Source organism: Carcharodon carcharias, chromosome 26 (genome assembly GCF_017639515.1).
Source record: "Carcharodon carcharias isolate sCarCar2 chromosome 26, sCarCar2.pri, whole genome shotgun sequence".
Lineage (NCBI taxonomy): Eukaryota > Metazoa > Chordata > Chondrichthyes > Lamniformes > Lamnidae > Carcharodon > Carcharodon carcharias.
Genome location: NC_054492.1, coordinates 40,005,798 through 40,027,872, shown reverse-complemented (window position 1 = coordinate 40,027,872; position 22,075 = coordinate 40,005,798). Strand labels below are relative to the sequence as shown.

Here is a 22,075-nt window from a genome sequence, read left to right as displayed (position 1 = left end):
CATGTTTCCTATATTACAATATTGATTGGATTTCAAAAGTATCTCATTGGCTGTGAAGTGTTTTGGGAGGTCTTGAGGTGAAAAGGTGCTCTAAATTAAAATGCTTTCCTTTGATCAAATAAAATAAAAAGGTTGTGTGGTTTTAAACTCAGATTAAATCTCATACATTTTTTAAGCATAATGCTGTGTGGTGGGTTGGTATGGAGTGCAGTCAGAACCCCAGGCGACCCAAGAAATGGGACAGATTAGACTCCAATGGAAGTTCCTAACATCCCAAAGCTGGCTCTGTTTTCATTTACTGCTGTTCCAAGCCACATTGAATCTTACCTTAAATCGGATTCAAGGTGCTTCAATTCTCTTCCAGTTTAGCTGATAGTTCACTAATAGTGCCTGAATTAAGATTCCTCACTTTATGTCTGGAGTTACATGAGAGACATTGCCACACCAAATGTAAATGGTTCTCAGGGACAGGCATGTGCACTTTGCTAACATTTACACATTTTTCTCGTCAGTACCAATTAAAGAAATGTATCGTTCTTAAAATGGTTGTAAACAGCAGAATCTACCATGGATAATCTCCATTTAAACAGCAAACAGCCTGAAGGAAAAGCACCCTTTTTGCTGGGAAAAGGTTTATCGCATGTGAATTCACTTAGGTCTAGTTTTAGTTTGCTTCTGTTTTGCTACACAGTATTAATATTTATTTACATCTACGTTATCTCACTCTTACTCAGTGACTCTAATGAAACAATATGCCCATCTCAATTCCAATCAGCTCGCCCAGTAACTTGGCCAAGTTAGTGCCATTCTAATGAGTTTGAGGATAATTCTGTCTATTGGTAGCTGTACTGAAACTTCCCAAATGCTTTTCACCCAGTATCTTTAATTTTGATCAAAGATTTGTAACTTTGTCCTCTCAAGTGGTCAGCCTGATGCTGTGAGTGACAGAGGGTCATGGGTTCCGGTCCCATTACTGACAAAAGTCTGTCCCTATTTCCAAATGGAATATTGCACAACCAGGAAAAGGGGTGAAGACCCAGTGTAACCAAACCTGCCCCAAATCCTTCCCCTGCACAGTCAAATCCAGCTATTCTTCTACTCAAAGAAAGGAGGAATTTCAGGGCTCAGTCTCTCAACTACAGTTACACAAAAACCTGTGATCTGAAACACTTTGGATCATCAAACCTCCACTCTTGCTCCCCCTTTTTAGGTTTCTCTTCTCTCTCTTTTGTTGGGAAGAATACAAATTGATGAGATTTCAGATAAACTGGTTTCCATAGTGTTGTTCACACCTAAAATTGACAATCTTTATAAATAATTCAATTCTATTCCATTAGTGAAGATTTCATTCAAAATTACATTTCATTTCATTAGGTTATATGCTTCATGGTTCTAAGCAGAACATAAACTCATTTCACATTTAGTATTCAGTTGTAATTGGAATGAATAAGAGCAACTCTGACATAGCTGCCATAGTCACATTCAATTGCAGTGCTAAACGTGAGGCAGTAGCTTAGAGGACAGTAACACATTATTTGTCACTACACATTTTTAGCACATCAACATTGAGAGAATAATTTTGCAAAACCGCTTCATGGCTTGTGGGTATATATCTATCTATATAACATATATTTTAGAGATTCATATAATATATTCATATATAAGCACACATATAAAACTGACTACAGTTCCTAAATAAACAAATATGGTGTAATATAAAATATATATCGATAATAAATACTGCATTGTCTTTTGTTTAACTCACTTGTGAAATAGAGATTGCCTGACATTAATGGATTAGTACAGAGCCCTTTTCTCCTTCAATTTTAATGATATTGCACTTGTTTGATAAAGAAGTCATCTTCACCTTTGTGCCTCACCAGCTCTGAGCCGCGCCAGCTCTAGTCAAAGCGGCTGAAGGCTGCGGCTGGTGGGCAGCTCCGCACACCTAACTGAACATCGATATTGTAAAAAGGCAGCACGTTCAGGATGTCTGTCTCTGGAGACTTAATTCCATCAGCCTCGTGTATGGCGTTGAGGTATGTCGGTTGCATTTTACTGGAGTAATCCTGCATACCAACAAAAATGTAAAGAACAAATTAGTGAGCAAATGTGAAATTGTTCATTTTGGCAGGAAGAATAAAAAGATTATATAAATGGTGAGAGATTGCAGAGCTCTGAGATTCAGAGGGATCTGAGTGTCCTATGCATGAATCACAAAAGCTTAGTATGCAGGTACAGCAGGTAATGAGGAAAGCTAATAGAATGTTATCATTTATTGTGAGGGGAATTGCTTACAAAAGTAGGGAGGTTATGCTTCAGTTGTACAAGGCATTGGTGAGATCACGTTTGGAGTATTGTGTACAGTACCGGCCTCCTTATTTAAGGAAAGATGTAAATGCGTTAGCAGTTCAGAGAAGGTTTACTAGACTAATACCAGGAATTGGCAAGTTGTCACATGAGGAAAGGCTGGACAGGTTAGGCTTGATTCCACAAGAATTTAGAAGAGTAAGAGATTACTTAATTGGAACTTTAAGATCCTTAGGGCCTTGACAGGGTGGATGTGGAGAGGATGTTTCCTCTTGTGGGAGAATCTAGAACTAGGGGTCACTGTTTAAAAATAAGGGGTCGCTCATTTAAGACAGAGATGAGGAGAATTTTTTCTCTCAGAGGGTAGAGGGTGTTTGGAACTCTCTTCCCCAAAAGGCGGTGGAAGCGGAGTCTTTGAATATTTTTAAGGCAGAGGTCGCTAGGTTCTTGATGAGGAAAGAATGGGTGAGTGGGATTAGTTAGGTAGCTCTTTAAAAGTGCCATCAGAAAGTTGGGTCAATGGCCTCCTTCTGTGTGATTCTATAGGATTTGCTGCATTTTTTTCCCAGCATTTACTTTTTGTTTTATATTTAAAACAATACAAATAACCCTGTATACTTTTTGTCAAGATTTGCATGTTCACATTGGTAACAATGAAAAAGAACCATCACTGTTCTCTTCCAGAGGTACAGATCTCTTTCTCAGCTGAACCTAGGTTCTAAAATGATGACAGAATATAACTGGACGGGTTTTTATATATATATTACCTGATGGGGATATCACATGACACCGCTTGTTCCCTGGTGTCCACTGTTTTTTGTTGGTCCAGAGACATCATGTAGTCCAACTTGTCCTGTAGTTCTTTATTCTATAGGTTAAATGCACCATTAATACATCAGGAAACAAAAATAAAACATTTATTTTGTATGGACATTTTACATATAAAATTCATCTATGTATCTAATCCACTAAATTAAGGTTTTGCAGTAATAAGTTTGCAAGCCTGCATCACTTATTCATGTCGTCAACTCAATTTTAATTATGCCAGGGAGTCCTACTAGCATATATTATAATATGCTAATTAATAACCTTACAATATAGATGCAATTTTAATTGCCATTTTGTGTTATTGTTTGTTTCTTGGTTAAAGCACCTGAGCTGTTTCTTGTGTCCAACTCCCAATAAAGGCCATTGGCTGAATTTTCACTTTTGGGGCAGGGAACAGGAGCTGGGACTGTTTCTGGGTCTCGGGGGGGGTGGGGAAGGAGGAGGAGGAGGAGGAGGAGGAGGAGGAGAGAGAGAGAGAGACAGAGAATAGGGAGTCCCTCAAGAAGAACTGCAACCAGCCCCAGGTAGGTAGGGAGGGCCTCTAGGCCTGCCTGAAGTGCTGGATCCCAGCCATTACTAAAGAGCGCATGCCTCCAGACAGAGGGTCTGATTCCCGTCGAGTCAGGAAGACTGGAAAATCCCATTCAGTCTCCTTTAACAAGACTCCTAAGATGTTTATGTGGCTGCCTGCCTGGTGAGGTGGGTAGTTCTTCCAGGCCCTGAACCTGTCTCGACCAAATTGGCTGACACTGGGAATGGTGTCAGGGAATTGACACACAGATCAGCCCAGATACTGTCAGGCCCTGTTCCCAATCTTGGCGAGGCCCGAAAACCCTGCCTGACACCAGTATTTAAAGTATAACTACTGCATATTTGGATACCAAAATTGTCTAATTGATATTGTACAAGGTTCAGGAGTACGGTTGCCAACCCTCCTGGATTGGCCTGGAGCCTCCAGGAATTGAAAATCAATCTCCAGGACATTACTTTGTGCAATCCTGGAGAAAAGTTATCAGGACATCCAAAAAAAAAGTTGTTTTTGTCATTTTCTTTGAACATTTCTCTTTACAAGATTTTGAAAATGGGAGAAAAGGCTGTTTGGCTGATAGCAGAGCATCTTCCAATTGGCTAATGAGTCTTTTTGCTTTCCAGTTGGTGTAGGAAGGCAGTGCCTCACAAGGATGGATGTGTTGGCCAACAAATACTTGGGGCATGAGGGAAAGTCATGTGCTGAAACCTCCAGGATTACATTTAATCACAGTTGGCAACCATGTTCAGGAGCTAATTCTTTAATTTCTGTACACAGTTCTAGGGTTGAGTGTATTTTATCCTGTGTGTCCCATCCTCAGAAACGAACATGTGAAATCCTGGAACTCCCTTCCTAACAGCACTGTGGGTACACTTACACCACATGGACTGCAGCAGTTCAAGAAGGCAGCTCACCACCACCTTCTCAAGGGCAATTGGGATGGGCAATAAATGCTGGCCCAGCCAGCGAAGCCCACATCTGGTGAATGAATAAAAAAAATGATTGACATATTGAGGATACCAAGTCCAATGGAAATGAGAATAGACCCCATCTCCCTAGGAATAAGAACACTTTCAAATCATTTTACACAAGCCTTTAAGAATTTAACTTGGATTGTAGTTTTGTTTACTGAAGATTCACAAAAAATCTTTTAAAAATGTTTTTCTCAGTTCCTGAAGGATTTGGTACGTTGATGTTTTGTACCAGCAACCCAAGCACCAGCCATTACCTTGTCTAGGATAACCATTCCTCATGTTTGAGCAGACCAAGTGTGAGATTACTTGGCTTAAAAGGAATCAGAGCTGAGCCCCAATTCTGTCTTCCTATCCTCCACCCTCAATAATCTTTATCCAAAACTCTGCTGCCAACATCCTATCCTGCACAAAATGCTGCACATCCATCACATCTACACTGGCTTCCAGGCCCCCAGTGTCTCCAATTTAAAACTCTCACGCTTGTGTTTAAACCCAGTCATGGCCATGCTGTCTCTGTAGCCTCTTCCAGTCCTAAAATATCCATAAAACTCTCTGTTCCTCCAACTCCAGCCACTTATGCGTTTTTCCCTCACTTTGCCCATCCCTTGGCGACCATGCCTTCAGCCACTTAGGCCCCATGCTCAGGAATCCTCCATCTCTCCTTCATGTCCTTTCTTATCAGCTTTCTGTCCAAGCTTTTGATTAACCCTTCCAATACCTCCTCGTTGAGCTCAACATCTGCCTTTGTCGATTAAGCTGCTATGCAACATCTTGGGGTATCGTTCCGTTAAAGGCACGACATGAAAGGCAAACTGTTGTTGTTGATCACTTAGCATTCAAGCATGCACCATTTTCAGCAGCAAACTCTACACCAAAACCAGGAGCTAAAATCCTGACCAAATCTCCCCTCCCGAGCCAAGGACACAAAGTAAAGGGGCCAGCCCTCAAGAATTGTCCCGATGCACCCAGGAATTAAGGACTTATCTCTAGGACACTGCTGCAAATAAACTAGGAGAAATATCATAGGATCAATAAAAAAATACACATTGAAAAAATTATTTGAAGACTTTGGTTACTAGTTTTTAAAAAAAATCTGAAATGGGTAAAAAAAAATGCTGTTTTTGCTGAAGGTCAAAGATCATCCAATCAGATAATGAAGAGACTATTTGCTTTCAGAATGATGTGGGAAGCTGGTAAGTCACAAGGAAGGTTAAAAAGAGGATTTGTCTTTGAAACAATCTTGAAAATTAAACCCTTACCTCAGCTTCCAAAAATGAAATCCTTTCCATTAAGTCCTCGATTGTTACATCTTTCTGTTGAATTTTACTTTTCAGAATTTCGATCTGTATGGTTCAGGAAGAAAGAGAACCTTAAGAATGTATACCAGAATTGTGAACCTTAACACAGCGTTATCACTAACAACATTACTACCAGTTAAGTATTTGCAATTTGGGATTTTAATAATGAGTTCTCTAAATAGTGAAAATGAGTTGAAAAAATATCTAAATCAGCAGAGGGCGCTGTTCTGAGAGTTGCAGCAGCAAGCCAAACATTCCTATTGACTCAAATCATAGCTCAGCTAGGAATGCTCAAGAATTGTTAAAGTGTACAAGTGCAAAAATACTTTATTCATTAAAATAATTATTCTTGATCTTAGAGTGAATGCCAATAATTGACTTGGAGCAGTGCCAGAAGCCACTGAATGTTTGCAGGATGATGTAAATGCAATAAGCATATACAAGCTTTCGATGCACAGCAAAGAGATAGGAGCATTAAGACACAGAAATATGGCTCCACCTTATGGCCAGTTGGGAGCAGCTGTAGTAGCAGCCAACTCAGGCTCTCATTTTCTCTCAATATAGTTGTAAAACCAAATGTGGCGCAGTAATGTTGAGTAAAACTGCATTTTTCACAATTAGTTAAAAGAATTCATTGTTTTAGCTATTGCATGTGATGAGGTTTCCTCTGAAAATGAATTATTTATTTTTAAACAAGCATCACAAAAGCTAGTCTTCATGTTTTAGCACATTAGTGACCTTAAACTCGGATCTGTTTAATAAATGAGATCTCCCCTCAGCTACTTGGAGATTTGTAATAAAAATAGTGAGACCTACATACTGTAAAATTCAGACTCCATCAACAGCACTCAAACAGAAATCTTGGTTCTTTTATAGATAGAATGGAAAATGTTTTGTAAATAATGTAAAAGATAACACACATTTCATATCTTTAAACTGCTTATGAAGTTTAAGTATGTAGAAGAGAGTTATTAATGTGTATTATGGTTGTGTAATGAGTGAGTGTTAAAGGAAACCGGGGATGCAGCAATTATTCAAACTGATTAACAGTTGTCTTTTTCTCACCTCTTCAATCATTTGCTTGACTTTCCTCTGTTGACAGTGTACCATGTTGTCCAGGTGCTGAATTCTTTCCCGCAGACTGGCAGCCTCCTCCTCCAGTTTTTGGGACCTGACACAGGCATGGATTAACAGAAATGGTGTCAAATGATGCAAAGCCATGAGCCCGTAAATCTGTCCACTAGTGAAGCGTGCCCCTGCTCTACCCCCACATTCCTCACCATTACTGAAGTGAGTAGAAAATGATTGATCACCAATTGTGAAACGCAATAGGCAAATTCCAATTAAATAATTGGAGCAAGGTGTAAGAGGCCTAGATGGAGTACATTCTCTGAGGACTGGTTAGTTTTCATTAGAGAAGTTTGTATTCCCTGTGGGACCTACTTTCTTACCTGACAGAGGGACTGCATTCTTCAGAGAAGGGGGTGGAGGGGGCAAGGAGACAGAGAACAGAGGGAAAAAGAGAGAAAGAGAGAGCGGGGGGAGACAGAGAGCAGAGAGAGTGGGAACAGGGGGTAGACAAAGCAGGGGGATTGAGGGGGGGGAGACAGAGCAGAGGTAATGAGAGGGGAGACAGAGAACATAGGGAGCGAGAGCAAGGGGAGACAGAGCAGAGAGAGCGAGAGCAGGGTGAGACAGAGCAGAGAGAGCAAGAGCGGGGGTAGAAGCAGAGAGAAAGCACAGTCAGGGGGAAAATAGAGAGCAGAGAGACTGGGGGAGAGACAGAGCAGAGAGAGACAGAGTGCAGAGAGAGAGAGTGCAGTTGGGTGGGAGACAAAGTGAATAGGCAGGGGTAGAGAGAGACACACACACACAGAGCAAGCGAGCATGTGGGGAGAGAGAGGGAGAAAAAAAAAATCCCCATACTGAGAGAAACTATATTCCCTTGACAGAAACAATGCTCCCCGAGACGAACAGAGACAGACTGCTTTTGAGTAAGAGGCTGGAGAGAGAGAGAGTGATATTATGTTCGCACATGCAATAGAGATTGTGTTCCCAGGAGATAGACAGTGTTCCTACAAGAGAGACTGTCTTCTCTAGGAAAGGCTTTTATTCCCTCTGGAATGTTTGTATTCCCTGTGGAGAGATTCCCTGTAGTTGATCTGATTCCTTGGAGACAACGGAATTATCTAAATTTCTGACACAGCTAACATTCTGTATTCTAACATTCAATGAGTTCAAACACACTGTGCCACCATCCAGACACGTTATTATGTTTTGTATTTATTTAAGTACCAGGAAATAATCCACATCTCAATTCTCTCAGCTAGAACCAGCCCATCTCACCAGCTGTCAAACTAAGGTCTCCTTTCACTGCTCTATTAACTTTCGTTTTAACAACAGAAGAGAACATTTTGAGTGAATCCATTTTTCCACTTTAGTGTTGGCTATTCTATGTGTGTCAACTGGTGCCAAATTATGGCCGGCTTTATGCTAAAACCCTACGCTCACCAGGAATTGGGTTGAGATACACAAAGAATAAATCGCAATAGCCCCCTCCCTTCCCTGCAACCCACCCCAACTCTGCCTGCTCAGATGGCAGTAAATGATTGGATGGTGCTATACAAAGGAAAGCAACATGTCTTCTTCGGGTCCTGGCCAACATTCTCCCCCAGTAAACCTCATCACAAGCAGATTAATTGGCCACATGTGACATTGATGGTTGTGGGCCATTGTGATGCGCATTTTGGCTGCCTCACTTAGCTACAGAACAACAGTGACTGCACGTCGGAAAGTCTCGAGGATGCAATAAGACATTTTATAATGTGAATGTAAAGTTCACTCTTTATAGAAGCCCCGCCGAAGGCAGAGAGAATTCAAATCCATCACCCAGAAGCAAAGATATTGCGTGCTAACCTAACACCCAACTAGAGACCCCCTCTCTATTAAACTAGCATAGTTCACAATAAAAAATAAAGGTAAGTGTGATATTAACACTCCTTCACTGTACAACAATAGGTGTGACATATTAAATATTATTGTTCATTAACAATTTTGCCAGGAGTTGCTGAACTTTAGTAGTAATGTATTAAGAATTCATTAATACAGAACTGTTTACAGAATTAAATGTGTAAACAATTAGTCTTTGCTTAAATGTAAAACCAGATACAATTGAATTGTGAAAATGTATTGCACATCTGTGAATAATGTAGCACCAAGTATTATTGAAATGCACCTTTTGATGTTTCTGGAGTCCAGTTCGTCTCTCTGTCTAAGCTGCCAGAGCTGCCGTTCTTGCTCCTGTAACCTCTGCTGCAAAAGGTGACGCTCCTGCAACAGAGCATCAGACATGGGACTAGGATTCAGTTACTTCATTACAGCCAACTACCTTGAATATAACCAACGGTGTTTATACCACACAAAGCTCAGCCATATGTAAAATATAACCGAACTGCTTGAGTAGTTCACTGGTTGGTATTTAAATATTGATGTCATTCATGGTGTCTAACGTTGATGTACCAATGGATAAATAGAAAAACATTAACATTCACTTGTCATTTGCTCCAATTTCTTCCCTCCTCTGCTAACACTACTGACTCACGCAGTGATGGGATTCCAGCAACAGTGTCCCTGACCCTGTACCTTCTGGTTAAGACATGCGCAGGAAACCTATGAGCCATGATCTCACTGAATGATGGAACAGGCTCAAGGAGATGAATGGCCTCCTCCTGCTCCTATCAATTCTGTCACTTTTGTCTTTACCAGGAACTTGCGTCCCTTGTGCCAGCTATGTTTTGCGACAAAGCTAGCGAGATGTCCCCCTATACACTATACCATAAACTGATGTTCCTCAGGCTTTAGAAGATCCTTCAGGCTCCCTACAATGCCTCGAAGAGTTCTGTCCTTCTGTGTTCAGATTTTTGCATTCGCTGATTTACAGGCATGGTATACGACTCTGGCTTTTAATGAAGCTTCCACCTGCTGCACGTTTTATTGTGACTACATTGTTTTTCCCTTGCGCAGTTCCCCCACTCCCCCCCCGCCCCTCCACCCCCTCACCGACCCCACCACCCAGAAACTAAGACGTGTCAATGTTTGCAAGAATTCCAGTGAATTTGTTAATATTTGCAAGGGATCCAAGCGCACAAAAAGTTTGAAAATTACAGCAGCAAATGATCAGTGGGTCTAATGGAGACAAATCAGCCAGGGGTTTTGCATTTCTGCACACACACACCTTAGCATTGATTTGTCTAGATGTACATTGCCAAGAAAGATTGACATTTGATATCTTTGACAATCTTATCCATTGCGACAAAAGCAAAAATACTGTGGCTGCTGGAAATTGGAAATAAAAACAGAAAATACTAGAAACACTCAGCAGGTTTGACGGAACTGGCTGATCCTGGTGCAAGGTCACTGACCTGAAACATTACCTCTGCTGCTCACTCCACAGATTTTATCAGGCTGCTGAATATTTCCAGTGTTTTCAGTTTGTCTTTCACTCCAAAGGATCAAGGGTTGTCGTTAGGAAGTGTAAAATATTGGACTAGTGGAGGATGAGGTTCTCTTCTGCATTGTGGCTTAAGGTGCCTCATTGGGGCTTCACTTTGCATTTCTCACACTCTGCCTGACCTCCACCGACACTGAGTGCCGAACTGGAAGGGCATTCCGTTCCTTGACACCAAATGACTTGCCATGAGTGGAAAACTCAACGGAAACATAACGCAAGTTAATAATACCTCCACCATTCGAGCAACGAGTTGGTCCAACTCCTGAATCCTTTCATCCCTCTCTGCTAGTTTTTGTTCTGCTGCTGCAGCCTTCTTGTTGGCTTCCTCCAGTTCTTCAAGGGCCTGGCTTATTCGAGCCTTCATTTAAACAAAAATATCAAAACAATTATCACTTGGCATTCCATCATTTCAGGTTTCCAGCACGGAGCCACAGCATTGTAATGGGGTAAACACCAAGAGATAAAGCTAAAGCTGAAGCAGTCAGCCCCTGGAGTTCCTAGTTTACTTGGCATTTTGAAGTTTCTGTTCTCCAAATTTAGAAGCAACTTTGTTACTGATGTAATCATTTTGATGTTTAATGCACTTGCATCAAATTCCTCTCCCAACTTACAAAATCAAAATATTGCTTAAGAAAAAGGCATTTTGTCAAAGCTTTTCATCTTGTACTCACAAGAATGCATGTACCCACGTTGTGCCTGTTTCAGTTAAACATTATAAATGACAGCCATTTTCTGGTTCATTCTTCAGGACCACACCTTGACCAGAACCAAGCTGCCTGGTTTAAATTTCAAACAATGCTTGGCAGTTAACTGTCAGTCACTATAAACTGGTGCATTCTCCATGGCAACACCTCTACCAATCAGCACTCTCTTATCATACAGTATAAATTTGTTGTTTTCCCTTGCATTGTATTCTTGCAAATTGCCCTGATGAGTGCAAGACGAAAAGCCTGGACAAAATGTCTCTTATCAGCAATACTCAAGTTCTGTACTATCAAATTGAAAACAAAATACTGCAGCTGCTGGAAATCTGAAATAAAAACAGAGAATGCTGGGTGCACTCTGCAGGTCTGGCAGCATCTTAGAAAGAGAAAAACACAGTCCATGTCTCCAGACAGAGGATGATGTTGCCATAGAACTCCCACTCTAATGAATTATTTTGAAAGTTCATCACCCGGAAGCGTTTACTCTGCTTCTCTCTCAACAGATGCTGCCTGACCTGCTGTGGATTTTCAGCATTTTATGTTTCTAATCCCTTTCCTAACTTCCTAGGTTAGAGTTTGCTGTTTAGTTTGTTGAATGGATGTACCTTTAACAAGCTGCTGCATTTCATTTTTTAGTAATAAAGTGAATGAGCTCTACATTTACATGACACTTACAGTGGCCATTTAAAACCAACAGATGATTCTTCCATTAAAATATGATTAAGTGATTAAGCAATGACAATTTTACCCTCAAGTTGTTTCTAAATTTGGAAGACAAGTGTGGACACCCTCAACCAGAAAGTTTTAGCCAACAATTATGGGCCATATTTTGAAATAGAAATGACAATGCAACTATCCACATTCACCTTCAATACTCCTCAAACTAACAGCAACTTTGAGAACCTGCACTTGGACGGCTGAATGTGGAAATCCAGAAGTTGTTGCTTCTCCAGAGGCTGCACTTTTGAGGTCCCCCCACGCCCCCCCCCCACCAATAATATAATCAATTAGAAATCACTGAATTGTTGAGAACTTCCACACCTATGCTGTTAAAACCCTTGAAAAAGTTACCCTTATTGAATGAGATGTAACTAGGTTTTTAACACCTTACTATGTTTATAGTTACTCATAAACAGCCTCAATGGCCCTGAAAGAGTAATTTTATATTTGTTGTGTCAAATTTCTCCATCATGATAAAAAATTAAAATTAAAAAAAAAAATAAAGTTTGTGATCTCTTAGCTTCTACCTTAACCCCATGGGTGTGCCCAATTAATTTATTTTACTATCTGTAAAATTTTCAACCAGAAATGAAAGAATTCAGTGGCATTTCACTTTCTAGTTTGCTGTCTGTTGAACTCTCCAGCACAGAGCCACAGCTTTGTAACGGTGTAAACACAAAGAGAGAAAGCTAAAGCAGATGCAATCAGCTCTTGATGTGCTTTGCTTTCTTGGGAGTTTTGTGGTTTCTATTCTCCAAGTTTAGAAGCAAATTTTGTCAGTGATGTTATCATATTGGTGTTTAATGCAATTGCAGTAAATGTCCCTCCTGACTTACAAAAGTCAGGACTTTTACCATAGTGTCGTTGAGATGGCAGTGCAGGACAAGCCGGCTCAGTGATCATTATGTATCACGGGATGAAGCAAGTTGGATAATAATAACTGACTTCAAAATGGAGATTGGCAAATGTGAAAGGGCTTGGATGAAGACCTCCTGTCAGGAAGCTTGTGATCCTCTCCCAGGGATAGGAAACAGGAGCACAGCAATAATCCCCGTACATACCTGAATGGCTTCCATTTCAGCCTTGTGCTGCTGCTCAGCCTCTTTCAGTTTAGCTTCATATTGACCATAGAGCTTCCTGGTCATATCCCGTATTGTACTGGCATTGGCTTCCTGAGAAGATTCTATCTATAATACGGTGACAAGAAATAAATACAGAAATTAAGTGTTTAACACAATATGAACTACCACTAGGTTTTGATGTAATATATATATAAATAACATTCATTTCAGAAACAGGATGAGGGAAAGGTAGCAAAAACAATGAAACAAGCCTATCCTAGCAGAAAGGAGGCAGAATGCAGCCACATTCTAAAGCAAATGCAACATGAAGCTGCCCCAGCTTATATTGCTGGTTAAATAACTGTACTTAGATGCAGTGACTAGTAAATTGTGTATGCTACTGCAACCAAACCACTTAGATGATCTACATCTTTCTGGACCGAGCTATCAGAAGCTTCTCTTCCAGTTTGCTCCCATTTCTAAATTACTCCATTATTGTTTATCGATTCACCTGAAGCCATTTTTGGTTAAAAGACTTGTTGAGCTATTGTGTGTTGAAACTTATTTAAATGTAGATCCTGACATAGCTAGCTGGTGCTCAAGGGATTCAGTCCCTTCAACATAGGCAGACATGAATAGTGCATAAGCAAATACTGTATTGAAGCACAGCTGGATGTATGTGGCAGGACAGTGTCTGGACTGCTGCTGTACTCAACACAGACAGTCCACTAGAACATCCTTCTATTGCGATTGGATGGAATATATCAGCTGCCCACAACCTCCAGGCTCTCCAATCTAAGCAGTGCTGTTGTAGAGGGAGGCTTGATCTTAATAGAGTCAGCTGTATAGTGTTCATTCAAAGGTTACTTTGTGGAGTATTTGCATTGCTGTCAACTGCAATCCTGATTTCAGCAGCAAACTGCCAATGTCTCAAGGTGGTGCCTGTCACTGAAAGCTAACACGCTGGTGCAGCAAGCAACTAGGAAGGCTAATGATATGTTAGCCTTTATCACAAGAGGACTTGAGCACAGGAGTAGCAAGGTCTTCCTTCAATTGTATAGAATCTTGGTTAGACCACATCTGGAGTAATGTGTGCAGTTTTGGTCCCCTTACCTTAGGAAGGATATTATTGCAATAGAGAGAGTGCAACAAAGGTTCACCAAACTCATTCCCAGGATGGTGGGACTGTCCTATGAAGAGAGATTGGGGAAACTGGGCCTGCATTCAAAGAATGAGAGGTGATCTCATTGAAACCTACACAATACTTAAAGGAATAGACAGACTAGATGCAGTAAGATGTTTCCTTTGGGTGGGGAATCTAGAACCAGGGAACACAATTTCAAAATAAGGGGGAAGCCACTTAGGACAAAGATGAGGAAAATTTTTTACTCAGATGGTTGTGAATCTTTGGAATTCTCTACCCCAGAGGACTGTGGAAGCTCAGTCATTGAGTGTGTTTAAAGAAGAGATAGGCAGATTTCTACATGTCTGCGACACATAAAGGGATATGGGGATAGTGTGGAAAAAGGCATTAAAGTCAGCCATGATTGTATTGAATGGTGGAGCAGGCTTGACGGGCTGAATGGCCTACTCCTGCTCCTACATTTCTTTGTTCCTGTCCAAAGCGAGGAAACCCGATAGCAAAAGCATTGCTTTCAGTCTATACCTCTGTCAACAGCATAAAAGCAGAGGTTTCTCAGGTGCACTGAGTGCCTGAAACACTCATTTCTGCTCTCTTCAAGTTAGTATACACACTGGCATGCACCCTTCAGATATGGGGCTGGATTTTGCTGCCGGCTTTGGGACCCTGACATCGAGACCACATGATAACAATCAAATTACAATAATAATTACAATCCAAGTCAAGAATTCAGGTTTGGCCTGAAGTTCTCTTCACTTCATTCAAGTTCAGTGCAATTGCTGAACCTTGTGCCCAAGAATATTCCTGAAGCATTGTGGCATGTTTACATAAGGGTGTTTGGTATGAAATTATTGAACCAATACAAGCCTTTATGACTTCTCCTTCATTATTCCACCTCCTGCCCAGTCATCAGTAACAGCCTGCAAGTTCCATTTGTTTGGCAGTGTTTCGAATAATCAGTGTAGGGACTTCACTTAAAGTGCAAAGTTCTGCTTCATAGTTCTGACTAGAAGGTAAATATTAAATTAAGCAATTTGAACAATCAGTGCTTTAAGTTTTGGCCGACGCTAGCCTCAAACTTCAGTGCCCTTTAAAAATGGCTGCATTGATGCTAGTTGTTTAAACAACAATTATTCTGAGCAATAGCTAGAAGCAAAAGACAACATATTGTCTTTAGTAAAATTTCTAATGTAAAATTTCAAAAGAAAAATACCTGTGAGCAACTGACATCATCTTTTTAAATGGTGTCATCATCCTTTTCTACAAGAGATTTTTTTAAACTGCCCTAAGCTATGGAAAAGTGTCAGAGTCTGATTATCATATCAGTTATGTGCTATAGTTCCACCTGATATTTTCAGGGTATTTCCACATACAGTTACCTTAATTTTTTCACACCATTAATGATGATCTATTGCTATATCTGGCATTAATGTGAAAGGGTTCGGGTATGTGGAGCTCTTTGAGCAGGCTGGAAGAACTTGAGTAAAAGCTTAACTAGCTCACTTGTAGGGATACTGTTTGTGCTAGAAGCAGTTTAAAAAAGAGCAAAAGGATAAATCACATGAATGTGTGATCTAGTGTGTGAAGCCTCAACAACCAGGGGACATTTCAGAAAAGACAGGCACATTCCCACAATTTTCCATTAATGTTAAGGCACGATGATGCATTTGCAATATCTTATATCAATTACCCAATATTGTACACCATTTTTCACTACTTAACATGAGCTCAATGGAGTATCTAGTACAATATTGATATTTCAATAAAAAGGTACATGTTGTATCCAGTCTATTGTTAAGACTATTTGCTTGTTTAATGCTTCACTACGTGTGCAGTAATGGCTCAGTTCACTGATTACCCTGAGTTTCAGGTTCTGATTTTCAGCTTGCACATTCTGTATCTGCTGATCCTTCTCTTTCATTTGCTCCAGTGACTGGTGATATGACTTTCGGAGTTCTTTCATTTCCTCCATCCTCTTGTTGGCATGTATTGCTGAATCTAAGAGAGACTTCTAAAAAAAAATAATAATGCACCCAGTCAAACATTCTATTCTGCTGTGTAGTTTGGAAGCACACAAGCTAACCCGAGTTTTATAACAACTGTTTTTCGCAGTTATTCAAAAACACTGATTACAGGAACAAACCCAGGTGTGTTTCTTCATTGATAACTTACACATTTTAACAATGTTTTGAAAGAACTGTACTGTAGTGTGAGAATGATGCTAAAACCCCAGGGCACTGGATCAAGGGATGGTAGGATAGGGCTGGTCATTCAGTAATTCCAAATCACACAGATTCCTGTTAAATTAGAAGCTGGTGCCCTGAGCGTGAATGACAAATGCAGGAATCTGTCATAAGATCTCTCAGTCTGTGGAACCATTCTTGTTACCAAGATGGTGCAGGAAAAGCACCATTATAATTGTATCTGAGCAGCAGATGCAGGTCTATCTGGATTGGTATGTAAATGTTTGATAAATTCTGGGAGTTCTAACAGAACCTAAAGTTGCAGGTTTCTGCTACGCTGATATTGTGCGAGAGCGACCGGTGAACATTTGATTCTGTTCTTCCAGAGTTTAAAAATTGTGGAATCCGTATATCCTGCAATCTTTTCTTATTATTAAATATTTACACTTTTAAAATCTACACTTTTAAAACCTAAGATTGCTCTCATTGTGGAGTGGGAACTTTTAACTATGGCCTAAATGTTTCTTGTGACTTTCTGCAATGATGTAAAACAAGCGCCAGCCGGTTTCATCTCTAAAGACATTTATTGCCGTAGGAAATGAGGTGAGATGTAAAATGGCTGCCAGTTCTCTATTCTTTTTCTTCTTTATTCTTTTCATGGGATGTGGGTGTCACTGGCAGGGCCAGCATTTGTTAAACAAAAACAGAATTACCTGGAAAAACTCAGCAGGTCTGGCAGCATCGGCGGAGAAGAAAAGAGTTGACGTTTCGAGTCCTCATGACCCTTCGACAGAACTTGAGTTCGAGTCCAAGAAAGAGTTAAAATATAAGCTGCCAAATAAGCATTTTTTGCCTATCCCTAATTGCCCTGGAACTGAGTTGCTTGCTAGGCAATTTCAGGGGCAGTTAAGACACATTGTTGTAGGTCTGGATTCATACGTAGGCCAGACCAGGTTAAGGACAGCAGATCTCCTTCCCTAAAGAGCATTAGTGAACCAGATGGGTTTTTATGACAATCGAAGATAGTTTCATGGTCACCTTTACTAAGACCAGATTTATTAATTAAATTTGAACCCATGTCCCCAAAGCATTAGTCTGGGCCTCTGGGTTACTAGTTCAGTGACATTAGCAGTATGCCATTGTCTCTGCCACCATCTCCCCACAAAACCAACCCCGCTCCCACCAGCACACAAAGTCAAAATCTACCCCAACTATGTTTCTAGCCCCTGCTGTGTCCTGTGGTTTCAAATTTATTCATTAGAGTGTGCTTTCAACTTTAACATTTAAAGCAGAGGGGCTGCCTTTCAAGACAACAGGACAGCCCAGAGGCACTGATAAAAATCACTCAGCTTCAACCTTGTGCTTGTGTTCCGTGAAAACCCCTTCACCGGGTCGCAAGCAAGTACACCCCAGGATATCTATTACATTACACCTCGACGCCCAACAGTGATGTGACACTGCTGCAGCAACTGAGATCAGTGATTAATTTCTCTACCTGCATGTCAATCGTCAGAGTTGTCAGGGATCTGTTCATCTGGCTGTACTGCTCAAGGGCTGAAGAATTATTCCTCACCTCTTTCTGCAGGGACTCCTGCTGTGCCTCAGAGATCTGAAACAGAATAAGCGAGAGTTACGCTCCGTCGAGCTCCAGCTCTGCCAAAACACTGGACTCGGATTTTTCTGCAGCTGAACCTCTTCTGCAGCTTCCCTTTGTGAAAGTGTTTTATCAACTCGCTTTGAAATCCATAGTTAGTTAGGGGAGTTTACAAAACCATTATGAAAATTGTATCGGGTTTAGTTAGACATAGAAAATGCAAAGATGCACTAAGGGAAGCAACAAGTCTTGGATAGGAACATAGGAAAAGGAGTACGGCATTCAGTCCCTCGAGCCTACGCCACCATTCAGTTAAGATCATGCCTGATCTATACCTCAATGATATTTATCTGCTGCAGTTCCATATCCCCTGCTACCCTTACGTAACAAAAATCTAATGATCTCCATCTTGAAAGTTCCAATTGTTCTGGCATCCACAGCCCTGTGAGGTTGGCGAACTCCAGCTTTCCACTAACAGTTTGGGGTTTTCCTTTTTTTGTTTATTCATTCACAGGGACATGCGTATCACTGGCAAGGCCAGCATTTATTGCCCATCTCTAAGTGCCCTTGAGAAAGTAGCACGCCACCTTCCTGAGCTGCTGCAGTCCATGTGGCGCGCGGTGTAGGTACTCCCACAGTGCTGTTAGTGCACTCCAGGATTTTGGCACAGCAATGATGAAGGAGCGGCAACATCATTCTGAGTCAGGAAGGTGTGTGACGGAGGGGAATTTGGAGTTGACGGTATTCCCATGTGCCTGCTGCCTTTGACCTTCTGGATGGTAAGAGGTTGAGAGTTTCGGCAGGGATGGGGGTGGGGTGGGTTCTGTCGAAGAATCATGTGACAAAATGCCTCCTGATTTCCTTCCTAAATGACCTCGTTCTAATTTCAGATCATAGCTCCATAATGAGTTAATGGTGACTCAGCACCAATGCTGTGATTTTCATTCCAATTTGCTGCTCAAGTGGCCGTTAGTTGCAACGTATCAGAGTTTCAGGATGTTGGGCTCTTGAATAAATCTTGGAGCGTGGATCACAACTGTGGGCAGAGATTGAAGATTCTGCAGTTACATCACTGCTGACTAATCACCTTAGAGAATGAGACTCTGAGCTGGGAATTAAATTTACCCTTGTATGTAAAACTGCAGTAAAAAAAATCCAGGAGAAAAATCCAGTTGACTATCATTTCACCAACAATGTGTCTAAAAACCTTGAGCAACAAGAAATGCCAATCAAATCCAGCAGGTGGCACTCATTTCCTATAAAGCTGAGCACCATTGCTAACTGAGGTGCATTCATGCGATTCACCATTACAGTCAGTCAGTTGTCACATTAATGAGGTGCTTCGGTGCGGAGATGTCTATCACTTCTCTCATATCCTTTATTTTTGACTACTGGTGCAAGTCCAAATTAACAATCGACATTACAGCCCATCTGTCTCCGTAATTTTGAGCCAGGTATGACGGTGGAACCTTTCACCTGGAGAAGGTCGGCTCTCCATTTACTCCACCCCCCAGATTGGCACCTTTTCTTAATCCAGGCCTTGCAGATATACACAGTTTGCTACTGTTTACTCAGTAATTGGAAACTGGCTGTGGAAGCTGATGTAAAAGGAGTCAGCCTCAATACCATAAATTTTAAGAAGTATTTACTGTGAATCTTCAATTAAAATGCCCTCCCACATATATTCCGACTCACCTGTACATTGGGCTTCATAACAGATTCACTGGTTGCAAGTTCCAGGTGAATGAAGCTAAACTGCAAACCTTTTTGCACTTTGCAGCAGTTTGGCAAACATTCCCTCCTCGTACCCACCAAATAATACCGCATTCTCTTCAGTGTAAATAGTTGTAGGAGGGGAAGATCTTCTACCCAACCATTTATGGGTATGTTATCAAAGACAATTATTTCAGAACTATTAACAACGGAATAGACAAGGGCATGCAGTTATATGAGGCTTTTAGTGAGCACTCATTTCGTTACCGGAGACAATACACCCACCTGAATTTTTTTTTGAAAACATAAGGGTGGAATTTTACGCCAAATCAATGACTCGCCGCGTTTTACGGTCCCAGCCCTGCCCCCCGCCGCGATGGGGCCGTCAAATTCCGCCCACGATAAACCAGTTCCCCTTTAACTGGGGGAACTTGTTGAAAATTCTGAACGTAAATCACGGGGGGGGAAAAAAATTAACCAAGAAAGAAAAAAATCATCCTGGATTTTTCTGGACTGGGAATTAAATTCATGTGGTAAATTCTGACTTTGGGCAAATATAGTGTGAAATGAGCAATAGCGAGTTGGCAACTTGTTTGACATGTCTCCCGATTTATATTTCCATTGAAATCAAACACGCTGTTGATTTGCGCATTCCACACTCTCACAGTCAATAATCAACCCCCAATGTCTTATCTTCAGGATTAAACTGTTTAATACTCTGCGCGACAAACAGCACCATCAGCAGGTACTTAGATGGTAAAATGATCACATAAAATGATGAGCTGACAGGCAGTCCAGCCTACCTTCATTTCATCTGCCAGCTCTTGTATTTTCTCCTTCATTCCACTGAACTCACCAAACATTTGCTGTCTGGCTTTCGCCAGTGAATGCCTCACCTGAATATAAAGCAAACAAACAGTGCATCAAACGGTGACAGAATTCTACCTAAACTCTCCAAGCCAATCACCCATCCTTCACAGGAACGGCTTTCAATCCGCGATTTTACACTCAGCCTTTTTCCAAATAAATCCAAGGTGTGATTCTGTCAGGGAACGCCTCGATCAGAGAATCAGCATTGCAGTGTTCTAACTGTATCTCAAACAGTCCGCTCTGTGAACATAGCCCTCTGTTGGGATTGTGGGATCGCGCCTACATATTCCCCATTAACTGGTGGATGCCTCCACACCAATTCACAAACACGTTACAATGGCTCTATAACCCACACTTCCAGGTCCATTGCGCCCACAGAAAGCTTCCCTTTGAGACGCTGATACTACCCAGTTAAGGAAACCCAATGAGAAGGTGTGGTTAAACCTCCCGCAACATCCAGTATATCTCTCATCCGGAGTAAGACCAACGCCATTGAGAACCGATTTTAAATGACCGTTCATCTCGTTGCTATGTGCAAAATGGCTGTTAATGTTCACAATGTTAACGACTGCACTTCAAAGTAATTCATTAAATCTGAAAGTCTTTTTGACAATTATGGAGAAAGATGAAAAAGGTGTTATATGAATACAAGCTCTTTCTTCTGTACAGATTATTGTGTAGAACATAGCAGGGTTTCGCCCATTTCTTCCCTATAAAGCCAGATTTCAATATTTCCATCCATATTTCAGCCTGTCACTAAAGAAGAAAATAACATAATATTTATTTAGTGCTTATCATGAACATGGGACATCCCAAAGGACTTTACAGCCAATTAAGTATATTTGAAGTGTAGTGACTGTTGGGATGAAGGAAACAAAGGAACCAATTTTCACACACACACAGCAAGCTCCCACAGACAGCTGTGAAGAAACAAAAAGCACCAGGACCAGGAGTTTAAATATTTCTGTAGATTTTACAGAACTTTCCCTTTTAAAGACATCTCCTTCTCCTTACACCAGCGCACTTCAGCCAGGAATACAGGTGCCTCTGACTAAAGACTCGCATCACATCGAGGTGGACCAACCTCCTTGGAGAGGAAGGTAACACTCGTTTGCCCTGAGCTGAACTGAACTTGCCACGTGACTCTTCTCATGGCCTGGCCAGAAACCAGTGGCACTGACCTCATGGTGGAGCAGTTAAAAAGTACCAAGTGTCAAATTCAGGACAGAATCAGAAATGCAAACTCACCTGGGTCCCTTTCCTAGGTTTTTAACAAACTGAACAGGAAAGTGCCCATCGGTCAAGCAAACTGAATAGTGATGCGGAACACTGACTAGCTCACCTCCTTAATGTAGTTCATCTCCTCTTTAAGCTGGTTAACTGACCATTCGTACACAACCACCTCTGCCTTACTGGCGTCAGCTCGCTGCACCACACCATACACCCGAGGAGATTCCTCTGAACCCAAGCCATTGGCGAGATGCTGCGACAAGAAAAAAGCATCATTCTGTTACTTCAGTATTTTAGGTCACGTCGGGAAAGATTTGTTATGTGTGCAATAATACTATAAACTCATCCTTTCGAAGTATGTTCAGGATTTCCCTACCCAGAGGAAATGTCCCCCATGTGTTGTGCCTGCT

At 41.2% G+C, this 22,075-nt stretch overlaps 1 protein-coding gene across 3 annotated transcripts in view; it reads right to left on the bottom strand.

The window, feature by feature from the left end:
• Positions 1-1,285: 1,285 nt before the first annotated feature.
• LOC121269947 (myocardial zonula adherens protein-like) overlaps positions 1,286-22,075 on the bottom strand; it is a 52,262-nt gene continuing 31,472 nt past the window's right edge. The window contains exons 4-14 of one of the 3 annotated variants that reach the window (XM_041175113.1): positions 21,778-21,918; positions 20,369-20,461; positions 17,754-17,867; positions 15,934-16,086; positions 12,935-13,060; positions 10,679-10,807; positions 9,175-9,269; positions 7,005-7,110; positions 5,901-5,984; positions 3,078-3,178; positions 1,286-2,069 (exon numbers count right to left, since the gene is read on the bottom strand). In XM_041175113.1, the coding sequence (XP_041031047.1) occupies positions 1,985-2,069; positions 3,078-3,178; positions 5,901-5,984; positions 7,005-7,110; positions 9,175-9,269; positions 10,679-10,807; positions 12,935-13,060; positions 15,934-16,086; positions 17,754-17,867; positions 20,369-20,461; positions 21,778-21,918 (1,227 nt within the window). In that variant the 3' untranslated portion in view covers positions 1,286-1,984. The remainder of the gene's footprint in view (positions 2,070-3,077; positions 3,179-5,900; positions 5,985-7,004; positions 7,111-9,174; positions 9,270-10,678; positions 10,808-12,934; positions 13,061-15,933; positions 16,087-17,753; positions 17,868-20,368; positions 20,462-21,777; positions 21,919-22,075) is intronic. The other 2 variants (XM_041175114.1, XM_041175115.1) reach the window with 2 other exon arrangements.